General features: G+C 40.4%; 4 protein-coding genes and 1 long non-coding RNA gene across 8 annotated transcripts; 4 read left to right on the top strand and 1 right to left on the bottom strand.

The window, feature by feature from the left end:
• Positions 1-2,521: 2,521 nt before the first annotated feature.
• Positions 2,522-14,846, top strand: LOC113154239 (von Willebrand factor A domain-containing protein 1). Of its 3 annotated transcripts, none has more exons than XM_026348327.1 (6): positions 2,522-2,879; positions 3,060-3,154; positions 10,695-11,234; positions 11,400-11,678; positions 12,209-12,490; positions 12,690-14,846. In XM_026348327.1, exons 2-6 carry the CDS (start codon positions 3,073-3,075, stop codon positions 12,968-12,970), a joined length of 1,464 nt encoding a protein of 487 aa, XP_026204112.1. In that variant the 5' UTR covers positions 2,522-2,879; positions 3,060-3,072; the 3' UTR covers positions 12,971-14,846. The 3 variants fall into 3 exon arrangements, with proteins under 3 accessions (XP_026204112.1, XP_026204111.1, XP_026204113.1); XM_026348326.1 differs by lacking the exon at positions 2,522-2,879 and adding an exon at positions 2,905-2,977; XM_026348328.1 differs by lacking the exon at positions 2,522-2,879 and adding an exon at positions 2,905-2,977 and having other exon boundaries at positions 12,693-14,846.
• LOC113154267 lies at positions 4,707-7,129 on the top strand. Its single transcript, XR_003298017.1, has 4 exons — positions 4,707-4,819; positions 5,362-5,434; positions 5,554-5,680; positions 6,685-7,129. It is a non-coding gene; the product is annotated as an uncharacterized LOC113154267 (long non-coding RNA).
• Positions 14,847-15,807: 961 nt separating the features above from the next.
• On the top strand, positions 15,808-17,729 carry LOC113153413 (olfactory receptor class A-like protein 4). Its single transcript, XM_033325974.1, is given in 5 exon segments — positions 15,808-16,092; positions 16,279-16,536; positions 17,072-17,317; positions 17,516-17,662; positions 17,664-17,729. Coding segments are annotated over 5 exon segments (1,002 nt in total).
• Positions 17,730-18,352: 623 nt separating this feature from the next.
• LOC113153417 (olfactory receptor class A-like protein 4) lies at positions 18,353-19,548 on the bottom strand. Its single transcript, XM_026347038.1, has 2 exons — positions 19,462-19,548; positions 18,353-19,375 (listed from the first exon to the last, which is right to left on the bottom strand). The coding sequence occupies exons 1-2, from the start codon at positions 19,546-19,548 to the stop codon at positions 18,353-18,355; spliced, it is 1,110 nt and encodes a 369-aa protein (XP_026202823.1).
• Positions 19,549-20,767: 1,219 nt separating this feature from the next.
• On the top strand, positions 20,768-22,365 carry fndc10 (fibronectin type III domain containing 10). 2 transcript variants are annotated; one of them, XM_026348343.1, is made up of 2 exons: positions 20,768-20,815; positions 20,958-22,365. In XM_026348343.1, the coding sequence occupies exon 2, from the start codon at positions 21,121-21,123 to the stop codon at positions 22,153-22,155; it is 1,035 nt and encodes a 344-aa protein (XP_026204128.1). In that variant the 5' UTR covers positions 20,768-20,815; positions 20,958-21,120; the 3' UTR covers positions 22,156-22,365. The 2 variants fall into 2 exon arrangements, with proteins under 2 accessions (XP_026204128.1, XP_026204129.1); XM_026348344.1 differs by having other exon boundaries at positions 20,785-21,366; positions 21,637-22,365.
• Positions 22,366-23,800: the final 1,435 nt, after the last annotated feature.

Raw genomic sequence — 23,800 nt, forward strand, 5'->3', positions numbered from 1 at the left:
GTTAATCAGCAGGAGTTCTCAGCAGAGGCGGTGCTAATCAACATGGCGTTAATAAAATGACTTTGTAATAGCATGTCTTCCCTCTTTGTGTAAAGCAAAATGTGAAAAATAAAGCGCTGTTATTCAAGTAGTACACACACACACACACACACACACACACAATCGACATGGCTGGCCGTCTTCTGATCATGGATGTATAACAGGCAGCATGTGAATATTTGCACCATAAGAAAATCTTATACAGAGGAGGATGAACAATAATATTACAGGATGAGGATAAATACTGTAGCTACAGGGCTGAAAAAAAAAACCATGAATATGTGCAAAACGAGGTGGAAACTATAAACTTTAAGCTTAAAATCTTAAAGCTTAAAAAGAGACAAACAGCAATCAGATGTGAGTGCAAGGTTACGTAGTGGACGAATGAGTCTGTTTACTGTAAGCTTCTATGGGCAAGTGCATGAGTGTGTTTGTGTAATTTTCAGTACACTCCCCTCCAAAAGTATTGGAACAATGAGGCCAGATCCTTCATTTTTGCTGTAGACTGAAAACATTTGTATTTGATATCAAAAGCTGAATAAGACAAAACATCAAGCTTTCATTTATACATCTGCTCACGACCCCAAACATACAAGCTTATCTGTGAAACACAGTGAAGGTTATGTCGTGGCTTGGGCCGGGAAAGGCTCATAAATCTTCACTGATGTTGCAACATATGATGGCAGCAGCCAAATGAACTCAGAAGTCTACGGAAATGTTTTGTCTGCCAATGTAAAGTATGCAACCAAACTGATTGGGAGAACCTTCAACATGCAGCAGGATGATGACTCAAAACAGACAACAAAGGATTTCATCAGGGGTAAATGGAAGGTTTTACAGTGGGGAGGTCAGTCTCCAGACTTAAACCCTGTAGAGTATTTTACCTGGTAAAGAGGAGACTAAAGGCACAACAAATAACAACTGAAAGAAGCTGCAGTGAAAAAACATCACAAAAGAACAATATAAAAGTGAGGTAATGTCAGTGGGTCATAGGCTAGTTACAGATATTAATAATAGTAAATACTACCTTTTGTTCAATTTATTTTAAGTTCCAATATTTTTACCCACATAAAAACTGGGTGGGTTTAAACAAAAGGTGATATCTTCTAAACTGTGTATATGATCCAGACATAAACACCTGGAAATAAAATATGGTGACTGAAAACCTGGATGAATGTTAATAAACAATAAAGACTGCTTTAGATTTGTTATTATTAATAAGTGTACAAGGTGTGTCTCCCAGAAAAAGCACCCATTAACTACTGAACGAGCAAAAGGTGACTGAAGTGAATGGACAAAGCACATGACTGTCACAGCAGATCAGGGTTTACACACATACTCCAGTTTTAAAGTTCAAAATTAAGGAAAGATTGTGGTTTTATGTGTGTCAACATATTTATGACTTACTGAATGAACAGACAGTACTTTCAAATTGTATTTGCTGTGAATTATTTGCATTTCTCTGAGGAATACAAGTCAAAAGCTTCTACCTGACTGGCTTTTGTGATGTAAGTTTTTAATTTAACCTCTACAGTGGCATATGTGGATAAAAACAAACAATATACATTATAACACATTTAATAGGGAGCCTTAGAGGAGCTGGTAGATGGACTGTGCTGATGTTGTCCCTGTTCTTATTTATAGTCAGCCAAATCTCTGAAAAACATCTGGATCCATAGAGTAAACCTGCAAAAAGACTCTTTATCTTCATGCACAGAGTGAGCGTCTGCACCTGAACTCTCTTCTGTTTGAAATATGGAATAATTCAGGCACATCTTGATAATCAACATTAGTTTCAAATAAATTAACAGATGCTCTTTGGCAGCAGGCGCATGCAGGGCGCTCTCATCACAAGAGGGAATATTCAGTCAGTGACCTCCATTTAATAAGCCTTTTATCTTTATCTTGTTACACACACACACACACACAGAGGTGAGACAGGGATGTGGGTCCTATTGTATTCACCTGTACTAAATGCTTGTGAATAGTCTACACTTGAGTTATCTTTGTGATAAATGGGAGCTGTGGTATTTACTGTAATCCAGTCTTGGGGAATTGCTGTGTGGTTTTCTTTGCTGGTGCTCAATCCAAACATGTGTAACAAGTCCCTGTTACTGTTTCCCAAAGTGAGCTTTAGTTTTTATGGTCAGCTTGAGTTGCCTCCAGGGTATCTTGCAGAAAATAGAGCAGTTTCACCAAGTATTGTTCTAGACATGGATGAATTAATAATCAGGCATGAAGGTCAGAGGAACAGGGCTCACATCTGTATGAACTCACTGTTACAATGTGAATCAAGGTATACTCAAAAAGAGGTGCACAACCAGAAAAGAAACCAGCCACCAAAACAATCACAAATGTCCGCAAAAACTCCCACAATGACCACAAAGAAGTTTGCACAACTGCAACAGGTGCATCACTAAGTTATAGTCATGGTGTATTTCTTTCATTTTGTGGGGTTTGCAGATGTGTGGGAGGACTAGAGGCCTTTTACAAGTCTGTGCCCAGTTTCATTGTTTCAGACATTCATGCCTCCAGCACAACACACTGTACCAAACAGATGAGGTCACATCTCTGGCAGCAGACCGTTCATTCTGGCATGGTTATGAAGAGATTATTCTTACGGGAAGTTGTTGTTGCATGTGTCTCCCTCTGGTCCAGTGGGTGAATGTACACACACAGAGATCCGTGTGATTAAATGTGTTGTAGTGGTGGTTTTAAAATCGTAACATCCAGCAAAAAGAAAGTGGAGCTGGAGGAGGAGTAATCCACACTAGACGGTGAAGTGCACAGTCATGAAGCAGAGACGTGTCTTGAAGAAATGACTGCACCGCTCAAACACAGTGAGTATGAATGACGCAGGTGTTTCTGAGGAAAAGTTCCCATCGGAGCGACAGAGCTGCTGAAACCTCACAGACAGCGATCAGTGTGATGGGAACCGGTGAGGGGAGATCCGGTATCTGTCGTTCCCCCTGATTGTTTTGTTTCTAATCAGATTCCTGTTTTGTTTTTGTTTTTTTTAGCTGCCTGAAAAGGATGAAGTGCCTTTTATTTCGCTGCGTCTTTCTCCTGGCGGTATTGCAGCGGAGCAACCTGCAATTTACTGAACCTGCCACAGGTGAGTTGATAACATGAGCTGCCCAACAGATAGGAATCAGAACCAGAGGAGGTACAGGTATGGGTACGAACGACGTGATTCTCAAACACAAAGTCGACAAGTTGTAATCTTATTTGTCTTTGGATTTAGATTAAATAAAATATATATATTTTGTAAATGGAGTCTGGGCTGAAAGTTAAACACCCCTCACAACACGTGTCACGTTAATAGTTATTCTGATTCACCCTAACACGACTTTATTTTTCTTTATAGTAAATATAACACTGAAACACTGTTGTAAATTATTGCAAAGGAGTCAGAAAAGCGGGTTAACAATCACTTGTTAACTTGACATGTAACCAGGCCAGGATCATTTCCACAGGCAGCCTGTTTTCAGCAAGTTGTCACATGGACCTAACTATAGAGCTTCATTACAGTTGAGCATGTGTCATTTTATTCCAACACAGTGGTCTGTAATCACCATAATGGCTGTAGGAAAATAATCACTGATATAGGACACAGCATAAAAAGTGATATTTATCTGCATTGGCTCACGTGTGCAGTACATTCACTGCAGCTTTAAAAGTGTTGTCACTTAAGTATTTCAATTTATTGTGTTTTTCTTATATTACACAAGTAGTAAGATTGAAATTCTACTTACATGTGTATGTAATGGTGCTAAGTCATAATCCAGCAATATAATACAATATAATACAATGTACACATTATTGATTATTATGGTTTTATTAATTAATGTTTGGTTATTTTTCATTCTTTAAAAAACAGCATTGGTAGCTTGCACATATGCAAGATCACAACTAATAATGAATGATTTATACAGGTCTGGCAGCAATATGTGCTGCCACGCAGTAGACCTCTTCTCAGGGGAGGCCCTGCTGATTTCAGCAAGACAATGCTGAAATCAGCAGGGTGCATATTTTATGACAGTAAACATTTGGCATGTTACCAGATGAAAAACATAACAAAGGACTTGTTGAGCAGCTGATATCCTACACTAATGTACCCCGTAGGGCTCAATGGACCTCAAGGTAACTGTATGAGGTTCAAAAAGGTACATATATGTTCTTTAGCAGTAAAAGGTACCTCTATGTATAATTTCTTCAATTAAGTTACAATAGCTGAAGACAATCTGCGCTAGCCCAAAAAAGGTAGCAGGCTATATTCAGTACTGTTGAAACAATTTTTTTTAATGTAAAAAATGCCTATTACAATTCTTTAATAAATGTTGTACTACTGACTGTAAACAAATTAAAAACAACACACACACACACACACACGCACACATATGCAGCTGAATTGTCAGTAACATTATTATCTAGCAATATTTTTTTCCAGACTAACAAATAGGAATAATAAGAAAGTGAAACTGCTCGTCCAATTTGTCTTTTGAGGCTCTTTTGTTGCAGAAAATTGTATTATTATGATGATTATTATTATTGTTGTTGTTGTTGTTGGAGGTCGGAAGTTCGCGACATTTGATTGGTTCATGTGAACAGACAAGTAGTTAGAGCGGCAGTGATTGGTTGGTTTACCATAGCTAACTTAAGCTTGTTCTACCTTTTGGCCTGAAAGTTAGACAACTCCCATCCTAATCCTCAACTGAGATCTTAAAACATAACCCGAACAGATATAGAGGAGACCGAAGTCAAAGTCTTGGACTGAGAGGTGAGTCGAAATTGTAACTGGAGTTAGTTGACAAAAGGTTAGCATTAGCTAACATTAGTGTGCGCTAGCTAATGGTTAGCACGCTAGCTAATCTTGGCGCGCTAGACGTTGTAGTCGTAGTAGTAGAATGATGAAATAGTGGCTGTAGATGTAACGTTACGTAGAAATACTGTATGTTGTGTCCGACTTCCCTGTCTAATGTCAAATTACACGTAGCGTTAGAGCTCTTTTACCTTGGTAATATAATAATGTGAAATGGCAGGTGCAGCGTTAGCTTGCTGGCTAACCTTACTCAGGTTAACATTAGCACCTCCTACCCCCACTTACTAGAACGGCGCGAATATTTTAACCTTGGATTCAGAGTTGGACTAATATGTGAGCTAAATGAGGAGGATGCAACGAAAGTAAATGAAGATAATACTGTAAATATATATTGTACATACAGCTAATGTTATCTACCTAGTTAAATTAACTTGGTCTTGGCTGTGTTGTAGTCAAGTTAGCAGCAATTTCATCTTTCTCTGTTTCCCCCTTTTCTCCAGGTATGATGTGGAAGATGGCACACAGAGTATGGTTGCATAACATGACTCCTTTAAATGATTTGTCAAGAAGCAGGTAAAATTTAGTTAGCTAATTTGTTTCTAAGATGAAGTAGACAGTAGTAATAATAATAAAAGTGTGTTGGTGCAAACAAAACCTTTACAGCTAACGTGTAATTGATGTTTCTGTTTCAGCGGGCACATGTGACATGTAATTTATCTGAGGCTTAAACCACAGTGGAGCATCTCTGATTCATAATGACAAAGTGAGATGCAGGAAGAGTTACAAGTTACAATTACAAGTCAAATAGTTGTGTCAAAGGTAAGTGGTACATATTTTCTTACTCTTAATTCATCTCAGCATAAAAAAAATTTAAGCTTAGCAGAATGTATGAACCACTTAGGTTGTATTCAAGTGTAAGGATAGGTTAATACTTATGGCCTATAGATTTTAGTGGCACATTATGACTGGTCTTGCCCTAAGCCTGCAGGGTACTTTGGTTGCAGCTGGTTCATATTATTTGTCTAGTTGTCATCCTGATAAAAGAGTGAACACACAAGTTATATTAAAGCGGTTTGATTTTCAGACTCATAAGATAAAATCAGATGTGCAGTGACATTTGGCAATTGGATTAGCAATTCAAGTCTCTTCTTGTGTCTCTCTTTGTGGTTTCTAGTTGGTGAATATGAACTTTAGAAAAAGTGCTTCTTGGTTTGTTGCAGAGCCTAATTTTGCCCAAAATTCCTGGAGAACACTTCTTTTATTTAATAAAATTAAGGAGTGTGTGCCTTGAAAAATCTGTACACTCTTGTAAGTTGATTGGGGTGTTTTTGCTTGTTATATTCTTTCTCAGAATTTTGCAGTTCAATCAGGTCTGTCTCTTTATACAAAGATTGCATGGCGTGACCGTGGGTAGGTAAGAAGTAACCGTAAACCCACCGGGGCAAGAGAAATGTATATAAAAATGGTAGTTGGGTTTCCTGCCAGTGTAGTAATATTTCCTGCTCTATGTAAGTGTAGTACATGCACCAAGTTAAATCCTTTAACTCTTTCTTGTCGTGAGAATGAGACGTTCACTAGTAGTGTGCTGGTCCAAAATTAATGAAGTAGATACAGGCTGGAAAACAAAAAACTATTTTAGGTGCACAAATCACATTTGTATTAGTTTCACTGAGAGTGAGCGTTGGTTTCAGTAACCTTGAACAAACCAAAAACAGTATATTTCCGACTTTAACCTTAGAAGTGACTGACATGGTTATGTGAACAGTTAACACTCATGCACAACATTGTCGATTTATTTTCTTGTTCCTTGTTGTTTTGAATAGTGTGATCCTAAAATTTAACTGACCAAGACAGGAAATTGGTTTTCGCTTGGAGAACTCAATCACCCATTTACACCCAATGAAAGTGGGCAGCTTCGAGCTGTGTTGAAGTTCAATAACTGAAAAAGGATCATCTAATTTTTCTGCACATGCCTCACCTGCAATCCAAGACACAAAGAACACTTTGATCTTTCTTCAAATGTATTTTGACCAACCTCTGCCAGTAAGTGTCACTAGGCAAATAAATCAGGACTTATCAGGACTCCAAATGCTCCATTATGTTGGCTCATGATGAAATAATTCAACTCATCGGGCTTATTCATGCCAAAGTATTGTAGATGTGAACATGTCTGTTCAATTGTTATTTGTTTTTATTTTTAATTTATTGCTGTATATTTTGAGGATGATGCTACCTGTAGCTTATCACCTGCATACTGTATGTATGAATGTTGTTGATGTTCATATCTGAATAAAAAGCTTAATATGAACCTGCCAATTATAAGTTAAGGGACATACTTCATGATTTGTCTACAGATACTATACTAGTATTAACATTGTACCCTGTAAAAAGCAATCTTATACCCCTTTTAAAGGTCCTCTTTAGTACCATTAAATAAAGGTACAAGGTTGCCATCAGAGGTTCAAGGCTGGTCCTATAAGGTACAAATGACAGGAGTGTAAATAAGTTCCCCTTTGTCAAATGTAAAAGTACTTATTGTGGTACTTCCCCAGTAACAAGACATTGTGCCCCTAAAGGTACAAAAATGCACCTTATTTTCTGAGAGTTCTTCTTGCAGTAGGTCCTGTCAGATTTTTGTCACAGGTCTCTGATATAAAAGACACCAAATGAACCTGTACTAAAGGTGTTTGAGATATTCTAGTCTGTGTCAGGTCTGGTCTGTGTAGATGAAGTTCAGAGACCAAATACATTATTGGATCTGTAGAGTTGGAGGACCAGTAAGGGATAGAGTAGAAGAGTCTGAAACATCCAGACCTTTGTTTCCTAGTAATGCTCAAACTTACAAACACCTACATCCTACATTTCCAATAATGCAACCTTAGTTGGTCATGCTGTAGTCTCTAAGATTGATGTCTTAACGCAGCCATGAAATGCATTATAATGCAGCCATTTAGCAAGTTAAACATTATCCTACATGACAGCTCCTGACTTCTATGTGGAAAATTGGTGGAGCCAACAAAACTGGTTGTTTGGTGTAGATGTGGGTTGGAGCTTTGACAGCACAAAGAGCTGTAGGTGCATTTTGTTTCTGCTCAGTGCTTTTGATGCTGGGCAGTGATGGTGCTAGTGTCATTATTTGCACTCAACAAATCTGTATTTTAGACCAGACAAGGTGTCCAAATGATGGGAAAAAATAATCCACACCAGCTGAGTGAAATCAACACAAAACCTACTGTGAACTTCTAAACTTTAATGATGATGTACAGAAAATTACAGACATTTTCTATTTGTCATTCTTCAGGTTAAAACAATGTGTCCATATTGACTGTGTAAAATAATGAACCAAGTACTCTAGTTTTAGTAGTATAGTTGTTTTGTTGAGTCCAGTAGAAGATAAACAGAGCAAGCAGGAGATACATGCACAGTTCGGTAAATTAGAAAAGGAAATAAGCAATGTGGATACACATGGATCCAATATATAAGTGATGCCATGCCAGCATAATGACTTTCATAAATCTGATAAAAAGCAGTGGGTCTTCAAAAAATGATTTGTCATTTTGTAAAATGCACTTGTTCAGTTTCTCTCCAGGAGTTAGATAAGAGGAACAGTACCACTCTCATGGCTCTACACTGCAAACCTGAAATGAAACTATAAACAGAAGAAGGCAGATAACAAAATCCACCTACCAGAAAAAGTAGCAGGTCAATTGTTAATAAAGTTAATTTTTATTTATTCAGTGTTTCACTTTTCTGCAGGAAATGTTTAAAAGGCAGCAATATAACAACCCGTTTGTGTGTAAAAGGTTTTAGGTCAGCCCGAGTTTAGGAGTAGCCTGCGCTGATGCTGATCAGACTGGATTCTCCACCATCTGTCTGCTGCCTGTCTGACAGCGCACTCAGTGAACTTCACAGGAAACATTAACATATTTTTCATTCATCTGTGCGACTCTGTAGTGTGGCATACAGCCTTGGCACTGCTTGAAACCAATTAAATGACAGATGACATGCTCAGTTCTCTCTCTCACACACACACACACACACAGTCATGTACTTTTACTGGTGACAAATGCAAAGTCCACCACACATTCATCAACAACTCTAACCCAACCATGTCCTCTCATTTTCTGTCTCACTTCTACATTGAAGTCTCATTTTCCTTGTCTCTTCGGCGTCTGACACTATGTAGAGAAACTTTTACACTTTGCCAAAGCTTCTTCCTTTTCCCCCTGAAGCAACTCTCCCCTCTGTAATCTCTGTAAGTTTTGGTGTTTCATTAAGATGCTGGCTGATGCCTCTTCATCTGATTACCCTGTTCGCCCTCATTTCCTCACAGCCTTTTTATTTTCCTACCGCTTTATTTCCTGCCTCCCTGTAAAAGTGTAATGATTATGGAGCATTGCTGCAATAAAATAATGGGTGTGCTCTGCCGAGGTAGTGTGAATGGAAAGCGCTGAGAAGTGTGAGCGATATGTAAAATGTTTTGCAGTAAAGCAGATGTATTCAAAATGTGGATAACAAATTAGAAAAGGCTACGTGGTGAATTTATTCAACTTCAAATTCATTCTAGAAACTAACGCTGCTGAGATTTCTAGCTTATAAGAATTATAGGCACCAACTATCACAAAAGTGACATTGACTGAGCAGGATTATTATGAAAGATTCTTGGTTTCCCGGAGGAACAGATGAGTGAGTCACCAGATGCACCGGACACATCTATCTAATGGTGCAGGATGATCCTTGTAGGTACAGCTGATTCTTTTCATTGAAAATTATTCTGGTAAGACGACATTTTGATGACAGCAAGACTGCTTCTGAGAAATGGTGAAGTGTCACATAACAGAGAAACTAGTACGTGTGCATTCAGATGAACAAAAGACAAGATGTAGTTGCTCTTTCTCCTCTTGTTCTCTCTTTTAACTCCTTGATCCACAGTTTAAATCACACACAGATTACATAAGATAAATCCAAATGAGAATATGACAAATCGCCTCTTATGACCAATGCTCCTGGTTCTTTACTATAAATCATCAGCATAGTATTCTCAATGCAATATCGTTGCCATGTTTTCATACAGAGTGAGCTGTGCAGCAGATTGCTCTCAGCACTCATGTGTTATGCATGAAACAAGACATCTCATATACCTGTTAATGTCTGTCATTCTTTATATTAATATGTCCCCAAGCGCTGTGACTACATTTAGGCCATTATTTAGGTCAGTCTGGTCTTTAATACCTCTGCATTCTTACCATAAATGGCTAAAAATATATTAACGTGACTATGACATGAAGATTATCAATAATGCCAGCACTTTTTAGTATCATATGTAGTCACAATGTATTTTGAATTATACTTCAAAATACATTGTTTCTAACCCACAGATAATTACCATAAAACAAAGCTCTGAAACCCTACAACCAAAGAGCACAAGGACACTGTTAGTGTCTACAGTAGCTGGTGACACATGTTGAGCATTTAGAAACTAGACTGAGCAGCCAGATGTCCCTCAGGAGTTTGTGGAAACCAAAATACACTGAATAGGATTAAATACAGGATCTGTTGTCAAAATGGCATTAAGTTAAAGCTTATTTTGGTTTTCAAATGCTAGATGTGTAAGTAAACCACTCTTAACAGGTTTTCTATATTAGTTTATGCAAAATGGAAAAAATGTATTTTCAGTTTTAGTTCACCGTAAATGGAAAAATACAGTTTAACATTGTGTATTGTCACTTATAAACTACATAGTTTTACCCTGTCAGTTAAGAGATTGGTAAAAGGTTTACATAGCAACCACATATTAAATTTTCTTTGTGTATTCTTCACCTGTTGTCCACAGTGAGAACCTGGTGTGAAGGAGATATTCTGCTTTTGCTGGACTCTTCAGGAAGTGTAACAAACCATGAGTTCTCTCGCCTGGTACAATTTGCTGCAGAGCTGGTTAGCCCCTTCTCACTGGGCCGTGGTCACGTGAGAGTCGGGCTTCTGCAGGTGAGCAGCAAACCAAACCTGGACTTTGGTCTGGATGTCCACCACGATCAGCAAAGTCTTCAGGAAGCTTTGCTGCGTGTCAGCCAGATGCAGGGAGACACTAACACTGAGACAGCACTTCGGATAGCCCAGAAAGTCCTGACAGAGACACAGAAGAACGTACCAAAGGTACTGCTGTGGCTGACTGATGGTGTGGACCCTGGAGACGTGGACAAGCCGATGTCTGAGCTGAAGGCACGTGGAGTTTCTGTTCTAATCGTGTCCACGATACATGCCAACTACCAGGTGTTGCAGCGTGCGGTGTCTCCTCCAATCGAGTCTCACCTCTTCTTTGTGGACTTTGATGACATCAACATCATAAAGGAGGACATGTTGAAGGCTATCATCAGTATGTGTGTGTGGTTGTGTGTGTTTGAAATGTGTTAGTAGAAGCAGTAGCTCCAAGGCAGATCAATTATTTTTATATGATTATTCCTCGTATTTCTGTAGATGATCTCTGTCTGTCTGCCTGCCTTCACCTCTCTCTCTCTTTCTCATCTCATTTTCTCTATAGAAATTATTTGTACAGAACAGCTGCGTGTGGTTGACGTGACTTCCCACAGTGCTGTGCTTAAGTGGCATCCTATTCTGAAAACAGACAGTGGTTACTATGAACTCTGGTACCAGTCTGTGTTGCAAAGGGATCCTGAGATCAGACGCACTCTTTCCTTTGAATCCATCTCAGAAGAACTGACCAGTCTGCAGCCTGAAACCACCTACATGGTTTCTCTCCGTCCAGAGTCCAACCTGATGCTGTTTAACACACTTACTGTTTACTTCACCACACTTCCCGGTGAGACAATAAGAAATGTCCTATTTTAAAATGTGTGTTTTCTTACTAAAAACGGAAAGACTGAGTTGTCTTACACTAGCTGACATAACAGTCTCACCGTAAGGACTGTTTTATCACTGTCTTCAGAAGATGGTGTGTGCTTAGTGTTAATGGACGTTTGAATGTTCATGTTTCCTATACAGTAGACAGAGAGAACTGGAAACCCAATCATTCAACAGTCTAATAGCATGTCAAGAGGGTTGTTGGTTTTTCTGCTATACACATATTCCTGCCATTAGGGAGCTATTTACTGCAGCATCAGTTGTCTACAGTACAAATAAACACAATCCTTGACTTGTGTAATTGCAGCAATTTAAGCAATTACACTGTGATCACAGTGACTGTTTATTTCAAGAGAGGTATTCAAACTACTTTTGGATATTTTAGCACCATGTTGCCCAGAGTCTGTTTCATACCGAAACTCATCAGAGTCAATTAAAATTTAACATTGTTAGTCGTCATCTCATCTGTGTCCCTTTTGTCTGTGGTAGTCTTAGATTTTATGAGTCCAGCATTCGTCTCCGTGTCAGACTCTGGCCCTAGTCATATCCGTGTGAGCTGGGGTCCCCTGCAGCCGGCTTATGTCCAGAGATACACGGTGGAGTACGGAGCCATACCAAGTGGACGTGTCCAGACTGTGGTGTTACACGGCCAGCAAAACTCTGTCGTACTGACTGGCCTGGAGCCGGATACTCAGTACCTGGTTACCATCAGTGCTCTTCATGTGAACGGAAAAGATAGAGCCATGTCAGTGAGGGCATGCACCCAGGAGGGTATGCTTTCAGTTTAGTCTGTGTCTTTTGCTGATCTTATTTTCTCCAGATAATTCAGTTGTCTTTACTTAAAAGCATCACATTTCTTCTGTTTACTTCTCTATTGTGAAAGTTGACCTTTAGAAGTAGCTGGATCAGCTTCACTTGACCAAACTGTAAATCTTTCCCCTTGTTTTCTTTCTATATTTCCTTCGTGCAGCAGCTCCACCTGGTCTGGTCCACCTTCAGCTGACCCCAGTGGCGCAACAGGAGGTGGAGGTAAAATGGCTGGCCAGTCAGGAAGGTTTGAAAGGCTACTGGCTCAGCTGGGAGGGGGAAAAGTCCCACACTTCCTCTGTCTCCTCCATCTACCTGCCTCCAACCCATCATTCAATATGGCTCCCACACATTATTCCGAGCAGCCGGGTGTGTGTGTCCCCAATCTATAGCTCAGGCCGTGGAGACGGGTTATGCTGCACTGCACAACATAAAACAGGTTAGCTGAGCTGAATTCACACACAGTCTGTATATTTGTAGCAGGTTTGACTCATTGGTTCATTAGTAGAAGTGATTTCTCTTCTTTCTGGTAGATTCCAGCTGTGTTAACAACCAATCAGGTGGCTAGGGGGAAAAATGAATGAAATTAAGCATATTAAGTGCACTGGATGCACCCGGTTCCATGTGCAGAACTGATTATTATTTCTTTAGTTAAAATGTTCATCTTAGGTGAATTATAGTGACAGAAAAGGCTTTATCACATCGCCCCAGCCCTCAGTCCTCACAATGGCTCAGCAAATATCAGCCATAATTACGTCTCTTTTTTCCAGAAAAATGAAAATATTACCAACTTTGCATAAAGGCTGTTGAGCACACCACCACATCTGTGCAAAGATATCAATTAGTATGCAGGTAGGCAGTATAATGAGGAACTATTGTTACTGACAATTATGTCTGTAATGTCAGCTCTCTTCTAAATTGTACTGGAACATAATTATGTATTATTTATGTGTATTTACTTGAATTGCACAAAAATGTCACTTTCACCTTTAATGTATTCTAAATGTAAAGTATGGCCCTATCTTGCATTTACCTTCCACCTTTCCATGGTGTCAGAATTAACGTTATCCTCTGTCAGTAGTTATAAACCCTCAAACCTACAAATTATATATTATCTGAGCCAAGACTTGCCTCAGCTGAGAAGCATAGTTTGAATGAGGGTTTGATTACAGTGCCTGAAATAAGATTAGCATGAGAAAATAACTGATTTTCAAATTACATAATTGCATACTACAGAATATCGTACAATTCACAACTCTAACCACAGCAGTAAAAGCTAAAGCAATAACAAAGCACACAAGTGTCCTCATGAGCTGATAATAAGCCTGATGATCAGTTCGACCACAGAGGTCACCTTAACCCTCAAACCTTTCTGCTACACAAAGTTTTAATTTAGCCTTCATTCATAAATGTTTTTTTTTTCAATGCTTGTCTCCACACGAATGAATTAGTCTAATATTAGCCTGAAGACGCTCTGAATGCCAAGTTAAAGGACTGTGACCTTGCCTGTTTCTCAGATTAGCATGGTTCTTGTTCTGACTAATACTGGCTCACCCATTCAAACATATAACAAGAGTGTTTGTGCAGAACGATCAGACTGTACCAGTATAGCAGCAACAACAACACGTGCTAGCAAATAGTAGAAGATACAGTTGATAAGGTTCTGAAGGTTCTTGAAGCTGGTAATGAATAAGTTGTTTATAATGTATTTTTTTCTCCTGCACAGACAAAGGTTGTTCATTATCCGCTTGGGTCATATTCTACACTGGTAACAAAAATGTCACAATAAGTGACAGACAGTTTTGTTACAACTGCTGTCAGTGATAAAACACACTGAGGATGTGTTTTGCTGATAAAGTGGAAATATGATGATTATGTTCTTTTGTGTACATAGTTTAAATATAGTCGGCACTGATAGTTAATATGTACAATGATTTTTTATTTTATTTTGTATTTAAATAAATCTTAATCAAAAGAAAGAAAGGTTTCTACAATACATATTGGTCCTCATGCATTTGATTGTTGTTGTTTTTTAACCGGATTCTTCCTTCAGATTGTGTATTTGGTTGTTTATGGGGCCATCTAGTGGCTTTTCACTGTGGACTGATATTTTGTAGAAGAAAATCATGTAGTGTCATGTTAGGTTGGCACAAACATTTATTTAACATGATTAGTGGTCATGCTCCATTAATGCATCATTACTTCAATTAAAGGGTATGGATATGTTAAATATACAGTTCTAACTTAGGATTAGAAGCATTTATTTTAAATAATGCATTCGGTGATTTAAATTATTAATAGAAATATTAAAGGCACTGGTGTTTAATAGGAAAAGGGCAGTAAAACCTACACACACTCTGTCTCTTCTTGTCTGATCCCTTACTGAAGTATTTAACCTCTCCCTCACTTCTGCTTTGTCTCCTTATTGTCACCACTTGTCCCTTTGTACATTTTTGAGTGAACAGAATAAAAAGTCTTTACTGTGTTTTTATTTTTACCAGTTTTCTGTGTAGACACTGAGAATATTCTCCAGTGGTGCTTTTTTCTGAATAATCCTGACTTTATTCTCTGGGACCTTATTCTTGTTTCTTGGTAGTTATTCATTGCCCTGTCTGTATTCTGTGTTTGTTTATTCTCTGACAAAGGTTATTCAGTAACCCCATTCCTTGTTTATTTTTAAAACTTACTTTAATATGGAGCACCTGGTAGCTGCCACCAGTGTCCCTGGTTTGTGTCCAGCTGGGGACCCTTGCTGGATGTCATACCCCCTCTATTCTCTCATATTTCCTGTCTGCCTCTTTACCTACTTACTGTCAAATAAAGACAAAAATACCTTTAAAATGTATTTCAGTTTTGTTTATCAGCAATCTTTGGATGTTAGCCTGCCTCTTTTTGTTCAGTAAACAAAAGTTTCATCTCAGCATTCGGATCCTTAGTTCCACATTCTGAGGTTGATGCTGGCACAATGAATCACGTTGCAAAGAAAACACATTTCATTCAGGGAAGCTGATTAATCTCTTGTGTGTCATTAACATGCACCTCGAGCTCCCCAAGGCGTCGCTTTGTGACTTTCTGGGGGCCAAACAGAGATTGTCTTACTCTGCTGTTTTTAGTTGTGACGACACAAGTTGGATCAACCTTCTTGCCCTAACGTGTTTGACTAGCTGGAGGATAAACTGAGTTCCATTTACCTGGCATAAATTAAACATGAAGACGAGGCGTGCTTTAAGGCTTTAGATCAGCTGCGGATCAGCGGCTCCACACACACGATTGCTGAAACAATGGCTCCAGTAAACGACTCTGTGAAACAGGATGGAAGCAAAAACCTTGTGTGGACAGCATTTCATAACCTTAGTTCACCTTCACAAGCTTCCATGTACATCATCCTGCTGACTCTGGCCATTCTGGGTAATACCACCGTGGTTGGGGTGATTGGTAACAGTGTCATTAGGGAGCATGGTGGGGCACCCAACTCGGATATTATCATTTTTAACATGGCACTGTCTAACCTGCTGGTGTCTTTGATGAGGAACACGCCACTTGCCCTTTCAGACTGGGCATACCAGGTATGTAATCTTCTAAGATCTAACTAATAAAGAAGAACTAATAAAATCGGGTAAATTGTTTTTTGAAAAATTTTACCTGTTCAACAAAGTTACTATATAATTTGTGAAAGTTCTGACTGTGTATCTCTAAATTACATAATATTAGAGGACATACAATACACATAGACCTGTGTCTTTTCTTCATAGCTACAGGCGTCCAAAGCGTTATGTCAGTTTCTGATGGGTGTCTGGATGTGGCTGCGATCAGTCAATGTGTGGTCAACATTCTTCCTCAGCGCGTTCCACCTCCTGACTCTGAGGCGAATGAGTCCTACATCAGGGACTCGGACCCTTGGTGTTCCTAAGACCCTACTGCTGAGTCTCAGCCTCATCTGGCTTCTCAACTACATTTGCTCCTTTCCTGCTCATATCTTCTCCACCAACGGGGGTGCGAACGCCACAGAGGTGAGCGCCTGTTGCTGCATTATTTTACAGTGAAGCACCAATGATGGTTTTGCATGATTCATCCTATTTACTACAAATGATGGAGTCTTTACTTTAAAGGAAACCATTTTGTAAACCACCTAAATTTGTTTAAAGTTCTTTTAGGTTGCAGGCATGTACATTTTTGAAATCCTCCTTCAGTTGTGTAAATCATCACAGAGAACAAATGATCTGATCAAATAATCAAATCAGCATTTATTCGTTTTGCCTATGAGACAAGTAATTGCAGAACCTAAGACTAATCATTAACACATTATAATTTTATAAAGTCTTCCAAAAATCTAGACAGGCTTCTGGTTGTTAGAGATCACAGAGGTACTCCTGTTTGAATTGCCACAGTAAAATAATAACCTTTACTTCAGTTCGAATATATTAGCAGTAACATCTGAATGGATGTCAAAGGTAGAACTGTTTATTTTAAACTTGGGTTCAGTCAAATCACTAAGTGCACACTCCCCAATTCCTGCATTTGTTTCTCTTTTCTCTACCCTTTCAGAGGCTGATGCTGGTGAGCAGCACAACTCGCCCCGTGCTGCACTGTGTGTGGAACTTTCCTTCCCTCTCCAGTGGCCTGGCCTTTGCCACCACATCTATAGTGATCCATGAAATAACACCGATAGTTTTGATGTGTTTTACCAGTCTTTGCTCACTTTACACACTCTACAACCACAGACGGCTAACACCCTTCGAGCAAAATGCAACTGTAATAAAACATGTCCCTGCAGAGATAAGAGCAGCTAAGGTGAGAACGAGGAGTCGCAGTAAATCCAAGAGTTGACTACACGTCCTGCTGTACAGTCAACATTTGAATTTAGTGCATGTGATTTATTAATAGCACAGACAATCTCTAAATTGTTTAAGCAACATTTTGACTGTGCTGAAAGTGACTGTTTATCATATCTCTCTGTGTCCAAACTCTGTGCCTTGTGTGTTCCTCCAGGTGATTCTTGCTCTCATAATGCTGTTCGTCACATCCTGGGGAACCAGCGTTATCTCCGTCACCTATTTCAACTACAACAACAGCTCCTCGATCGACTTTCTTCTGGTCATTGCTCGTTTTTCCAACATCATCTTCCTTGCTCTGTCACCCTGCGGCTCTGGCATTTGGCCATCGGCGGCTGCGCGCTTTCATCAAGTCTATGCTCACTTACTGATGGAGCTACTGGCGCCCAGTAAACTCTGCTGATCACAAACTATTCATTATCAAAGTGAATAAAGCGTTTTACAATCGAAATAAATGTTTGAGTGAGTCTAGCTTTTTGGTTCAGTGTGATATTAGTTATTAGTTATGATGGTTTTTGACTAAACGTGTCACAGTCACATTTTAAAAACATATTAAACAACTGAATATCAAGACAGTCGCCTCTGGCCCACAGTTGGAAATATCCAGATCCTCATGAGATCATTTACAAAATTACAATAAAACATTTAATAATTGTTTACCTTACTACTATATTTATACTACTACTGGACCTACAATAACAGGTGGCTGCAGACCACTTGGTGAGCTGCTTGTACCCAGTTAACTCTCATTTTTGGTTTCTCTTTGTCATTTCACAGATTGGAGAATCGACTTCACTGCAGATGAAGCTGCACGATCTGTACAAGTGAGATGAAGAAAATTCATACAATGCAGTTGAGCGCAGAAGAAAACAATGATGACACTGTATCTCAATTTGACTTCCATGATATGTGCTTGTGTTTAAAAATAATCAGATGATGTATTATTGCTTATCTGGATATAAATGTTTACAATTTCTCACAGTCACAAACTGCATCATGTTTTTCCTTTAACTTGCATCTTCCCTTTTTTGATGTTCCTGTCTTTTTGAACTACAAAAACAGTTTGTTTTCCCCTTTGCTCTTTAGTCTTTGTGGATTTAGTCCTCTCATCTGAGTCTTTACTGTGACATTTAAGAACTTTGGAGCACCTCAGTATCATGCTCATGATTCTTTTCCTCAGCTTGCCATGTCCCAGAGCCACCACCATGGGACTGAATCCTCCAAACACAGAGGCAGAAAACTGGGCCATGGTCAGCAGGCCTTCAGTGAGATATCCCCCATTGTGGTTGTAGTATGTGACCGCAGCGACCTGTATCACCCAGCAGAACACAAAGAGCGACACGAGCGACATGATGACATGAGCTGCCTTGCGTTCAGCAGTCGCGTGTTTGTCCAGCTCTCCATGAGTTATGCCCGACTCTCCTCCTGAGGTGACGGCTCTGATATGTTTGACCAGAGCGTGAAGTGTGGCCAGATTAGTACAAATCATCAGTAACAGCGGTAACACCTCATTCAATGCCAGTGAAGTGGAGGCAAAGGCTGAGCCCTGTTGTTTGGAGGGGAACTCCCAGACACAGCCGAGCAGAGGCCTGGTGGTGCAGCTGATCACCATCAGCTCCACAGTGGCGTTGCCCTTAATGTGGGTGGTATATACCAGAGCTGGAATAGAGAAGGCCAGGTTGCCCCCCCACACCAGCCCCAGAACAATCCACGCCCGCTTCCTCTCTCTCTGGTGGGTCAGAGGTCCGAAGGCCACATGCTGTCGCCTTAGGGTGGTGCAGTGGAAGACACTAAGCACTAGAGTTACCCAGCAGCCCACACCTCGCCACCACACCCAGAGCAGCATGAAGATTCGGCACCAGCCTGGAGAGAGAGACACATTGAAGCCCAGATCCGACACAAAAATGGGGACTGTGCGGAAAAGTGAGGTCAGCAGGTTGGCCAATGACAGGTGAACCAAGATAGTGTCAGAAGGAGGGAGTCTCCGTGACGGACTCTCACTGGCTGACAGGAACACCTGAGAGTAGAAGCAAGACAGAGTAATAAGAATCCTACCAAAAACATTCAGCACATTTTAAGATAAATTACTCTATGTTCTCTCACCACATGGATGACCAAGATGTTTCCCAAGATGCCAGAAAAGACCAGGAGCCCAAACAAAATGGCATCTACAGTAAGGACTTCAGACATGGCATCATCCTCGGCATGAAGACATGCTTTGCTTTGTCTTTTTGTAGCGCGTCTGTGAGAGACAAACATCAAGGCTTAATTTGCACCACTACTGCTGCTGCTGGTGTTTTATATATGCACACACATGCAGCACGCACTGACAAACACAGAGACTCATCACACAGAGGATTTCATCTTTGCTGACCAGGAGCAAGGTCCATTTATTTCAATTTGTTGCACTGAATGCACATGCAAAGACAGGCATTTTCCATGTGTTCGCCAATGTGTTTGTACGTATCACCAATTGAGTGCAAACGCAACACTCCTCTCCACCTGTCCCATCACCAGGTGTGGGTGTTGGAGTTCAGTCTGTTTTTCAGTAAATCACCCATACAACTGTGAATTCAGTCGTTTTATGCACAGTTTTGTCCCACAACTACCAGAATAACAGATAAACTATTTACTGCAGAATTAACTATTTATACAAAGTGACCTTTCAGGAAGAAGTGATGCAGATGCAGCATTTTCTTTTCTTAGTCAGCCTTTCATAGTCTCCCTTGGTACTAATTGTTTGTTGATCTGCCAGGTTTCCCTCTTGGGACAAGGCACTCAGTGCTTTAAATCATCTCACCTAAGCACTATCTCATTAAGTGTATTGTGGAGAACAATTATGTTTCTTGATCATATATAAAAATTAGTTATTTATTATTAGAAGACTTTTAATTATACCATAATGTAACATCAAACAAACGGTCTTTTCTTCATAATGACATTAAATTAGATGCTTTTACTATTGTCTTTGTTTGTTTGTTTGTTTTGTCTGTATCAGAGCAGTTTAGATCCGCGTTGGATCTAAATTATTGCCCAAAATTTATTATATGATTATAACGATAAAAACACAACTTATTTTTTTAGGTGTTGCTGTGGGTGTTTTTGTTTTTTTTTTTTGCACATGCAGACCTGTCATCAGCTCTGATCTGATGTGCAGCCCACTCTGCCTGGATGTGAGAGACGCGCAGGTGGGATGATGCAGGTGAGTTAAAACGCTCCATCCGCCGGTGCTGCGGTGACACCTGGCGCTGTGTGTGGGCTGATGACTCACAGATCCACTGTTCAGGACTACAAATATTTTGTGCACGCACCCACGCTCCCAAGCACTCCGCGGCGCGCGCTTTTCCACGTGCACTCTCCCCAAAGCAGGTATCAAAGCATTTGCGTCAAGGCAGACAGGAAGAAGAAAGCTGATTTGACGGCACGACAGCCGGGTCCGCACGTCCCACCAAAACAAGTAAGTGGCTCTGCTGAAAGCCCGTGAGTCGGACGCTACAGTCAGACGAGTTTCATCACCATTTGCGATTTGTGAACTTCATTCTGCAAGCTCATCCCATGCAAGGTCGTTCTCGGATGTCTCACTGTGGTTTCTGTCGCAGATGCATACGCGCTCCTCTCGCCCGTGGACGTGTTGTCGTGTTTCACGCGGATTTCGTCGTGTGCACCGAGGCTGAGCTGATCTTATGGCAGACACTAGCCCGCTTTGTGCCATCGCCCATCTGATCCACTGTGAGAGGAAATAATTCGACGAGAGGAAGTGAGATGAAAAGCCAACAGCGACCATCACTGCTCGCCGTGTCGGCGCTCCTGCTCTGCGCGTTACACCAGGCAGCTGCGTCCAGCAGGTCTCATCGCAGCCGTTCAGCATCATCAACATCATCATCTACAACATCCCCATCAGAGGTGAGAGGCAGGAATAATGTGGGGACGACCCCAAACTGGCTGAAACAGACTATGAACTATGGCGATCAGAGCCACATGAACAGGCCATCACCAAAGCTCAAAGAGGTAACAGGCCATGTGAATAGCTCCTCTTTCAATACCAGCAGAGGCAACATTACTACTGTGATATCTGAAAGGTCTGGCAGGGTACCGAGCCCAGAGCACGGGGTGTCACCACTGTGTGCCTATAGGGTGATAGAGGGAGGCATTGGGGGACAGCTGTGCTTTCGACACACACTGTTTGGGTACAAGTGTCACAATGGAGACTGCAGGACAGCGGTGTCTTTGGGGAATCTGGTGGCAAATATTCTCATCAATGGCAGTGTACTGTTACAGTGGAGCCACGAGGGAGAATCCACAATGACTGGACGAAACAAGACGAAAGAGGCTGCAGCTGGTCGGGAGAGCAATGGGGATCCAGGGACAGTTTTAAACAGCGAGGAAACGCCACAGTCTAGCACTGTTTTCAGTGGCCGTCGCCACAGACGTGGAGGCTACGAGTTAAGCTGCTGGTGGAACGGAAGCTACACTCAGTTTGAGTGTGCTGGCGTCCACCTGGGATCCGGCTGCAGGGACTTTCTCCTCAACGAGCTGCATGAGAACATCCCCTACCGGCTCTGCCTGCGACACCTGGGCCCCTCCAGTCCAGCTCAGAGAGCAGGCCAGCGGGACTGTGTGGAGTTTACCCTGCCACCATCTGGGATGCAGGACATTGTGATTGCCATGACAACCGTGGGGGGAGCTATCTGCGTGATGCTGGTCATCATCTGCTTGCTGGTGGCATATATCACAGAAAACATCATGAGCCCCACGACACAGCACACGTACTCCTACCGTACTCACTCACGTCACTGATGCACTGTTAAATAAATAAAATGGCCCAAATTTAACATCCACGTTGATCACACCTAATCTTACATTGTCCTTATTTTCAGTCAGTCAAATAATATGATATTTGCATCCTGTTTTGTTTAAGGTGAACTGAAGCACAATTTACTGTGGCTGTGCAGAAAAGATGCCTTGTCAACCTCTGCGAGGATGCACTGAACCAAAAGTACTGATAACCTACATTCAGTAAAAATAGTAATTTACTGTGTTGTGTTTTTGTTGAAGGCTGTCTGTGATTAAGTCTGTCAATCTATGTGCTGGCAGCATTTATATAGCAATACAATTAATGAAACAGCTTTGACTACATGACGAACCGCATTTTTGCTAAACGTGCAGCCTGTGAAAGTGTGCTGATTGGTCAGGACAAGTCTTTGCTGGGTTACAGGAAAATCAAACTTTATTGAACTACATTTTTCCACTTGACTAAATCATCCCCCGTCTGTGCAGTTTTGCTTTTAGGTCTGCATACAATATGTGTTTGTACTATTTAGTGAAGGGCAATACAATCTGGTGTACAATCTCTAAATACTGTGCCAAACATCTTGAGTTAGAATGCCTTTATGTTAACCTGCTGTCATGATATTCACTGCTGCCAGTGAATAAAGTACCTTGAGTTCAATTGTAATATGTTACAGCTGTTTTTTCTCCAAACGTGTCTGCATGTGTCAGTTTTCAAAATACATGATCTATCATAGCACATACAGTATAGTTATATTGCAGCACTGAAATGTATAAAGACAGTCTGTTAGAAATTGTCTAAAATAACCAAATAGTAATGGCTATTTTAGGATAATTTAGAAAAAATTGAACTTCTGGAAAATCAAACTAGTTCATCACCTTGATGTCTGAGTTATTTTAGGATCTGATATTGTCAAGTCTGTTTATTGATTAGCAACATTGACCAAAGTGTCCAAATACATCTAGAGATGACTGTGAAGGGAGCACTACCACAGCATAAACAGTGTGGCAAAATCTCTGATGTTGCCTCATTGTGCGTATCAAAGCACATCGTAATGACACAGGAGGTTGCATTTACATACAGGAAGATAAGTCTGTTCAGAACTGATTGATGGGCGAACATACAGAAGACGTTCATATATAGAGAATAAAAATATTGCCATTGAACAGAGAATTAATAGAACAAATATAGGTGGAAAGTATACCATGAAATGTGTAAGCCTATATACATGTATAGCAGTACATCATGAGACAGAGAAAACAAGTACATAAGGTACATCAAGGGGAAATGCTCACACTTTTATCACTGTATTCTCTCTGAATTTGTCACACTGATAGAAAAGCATGTATTTGTTTGTCCTTGTTAATGGATGCCTAAAGAGAGAAGCAGCACGTGGAGCTCTGAGTGATGGAGATAGGGCCTGTCAGACAGGATGGGCTGTACTTTGTTTAATAGCTGCTTTTTACAGAGGTCAGACAGGCTGCGCAGTGGAGTTCCAATGATTTTACTGCTAACTCTAACGACCACATTTCATGAGCTTTTTTGTCTAATACTGAAAGAGCCAAACCAACAGATAAAATAAAATGTAAGGACACTTTCGGTTCTGTAGGACAAATTCAACAACTTGTCAAAAAAAGTCATTGTTGACTTTTC

The sequence above is a fragment of the Anabas testudineus genome, chromosome 5 (assembly GCF_900324465.2).
Source record: "Anabas testudineus chromosome 5, fAnaTes1.2, whole genome shotgun sequence".
NCBI lineage: Eukaryota > Metazoa > Chordata > Actinopteri > Anabantiformes > Anabantidae > Anabas > Anabas testudineus.

Bases quoted from the DNA above. Each gene is read 5' to 3' on its own strand.
- LOC113154239 (XM_026348327.1), top strand. From the start codon at position 3,073: ATGAAGTGCCTTTTATTTCGCTGCGTCTTTCTCCTGGCGGTATTGCAG. The intron at 11,679-12,208 runs GTGAGACAATAA...TGTCTGTGGTAG, and splicing joins TTACTTCACCACACTTCCCG to TCTTAGATTTTATGAGTCCA. The intron at 12,491-12,689 runs GTATGCTTTCAG...TCCTTCGTGCAG, and splicing joins GAGGGCATGCACCCAGGAGG to CAGCTCCACCTGGTCTGGTC.
- LOC113153417 (XM_026347038.1), bottom strand. From the start codon at position 19,548: ATGTCTGAAGTCCTTACTGTAGATGCCATTTTGTTTGGGCTCCTGGTC. The intron at 19,376-19,461 runs GTGAGAGAACAT...TTCTACTCTCAG, and splicing joins ACATCTTGGTCATCCATGTG to GTGTTCCTGTCAGCCAGTGA.
- fndc10 (XM_026348343.1), top strand. From the start codon at position 21,121: ATGAAAAGCCAACAGCGACCATCACTGCTCGCCGTGTCGGCGCTCCTG.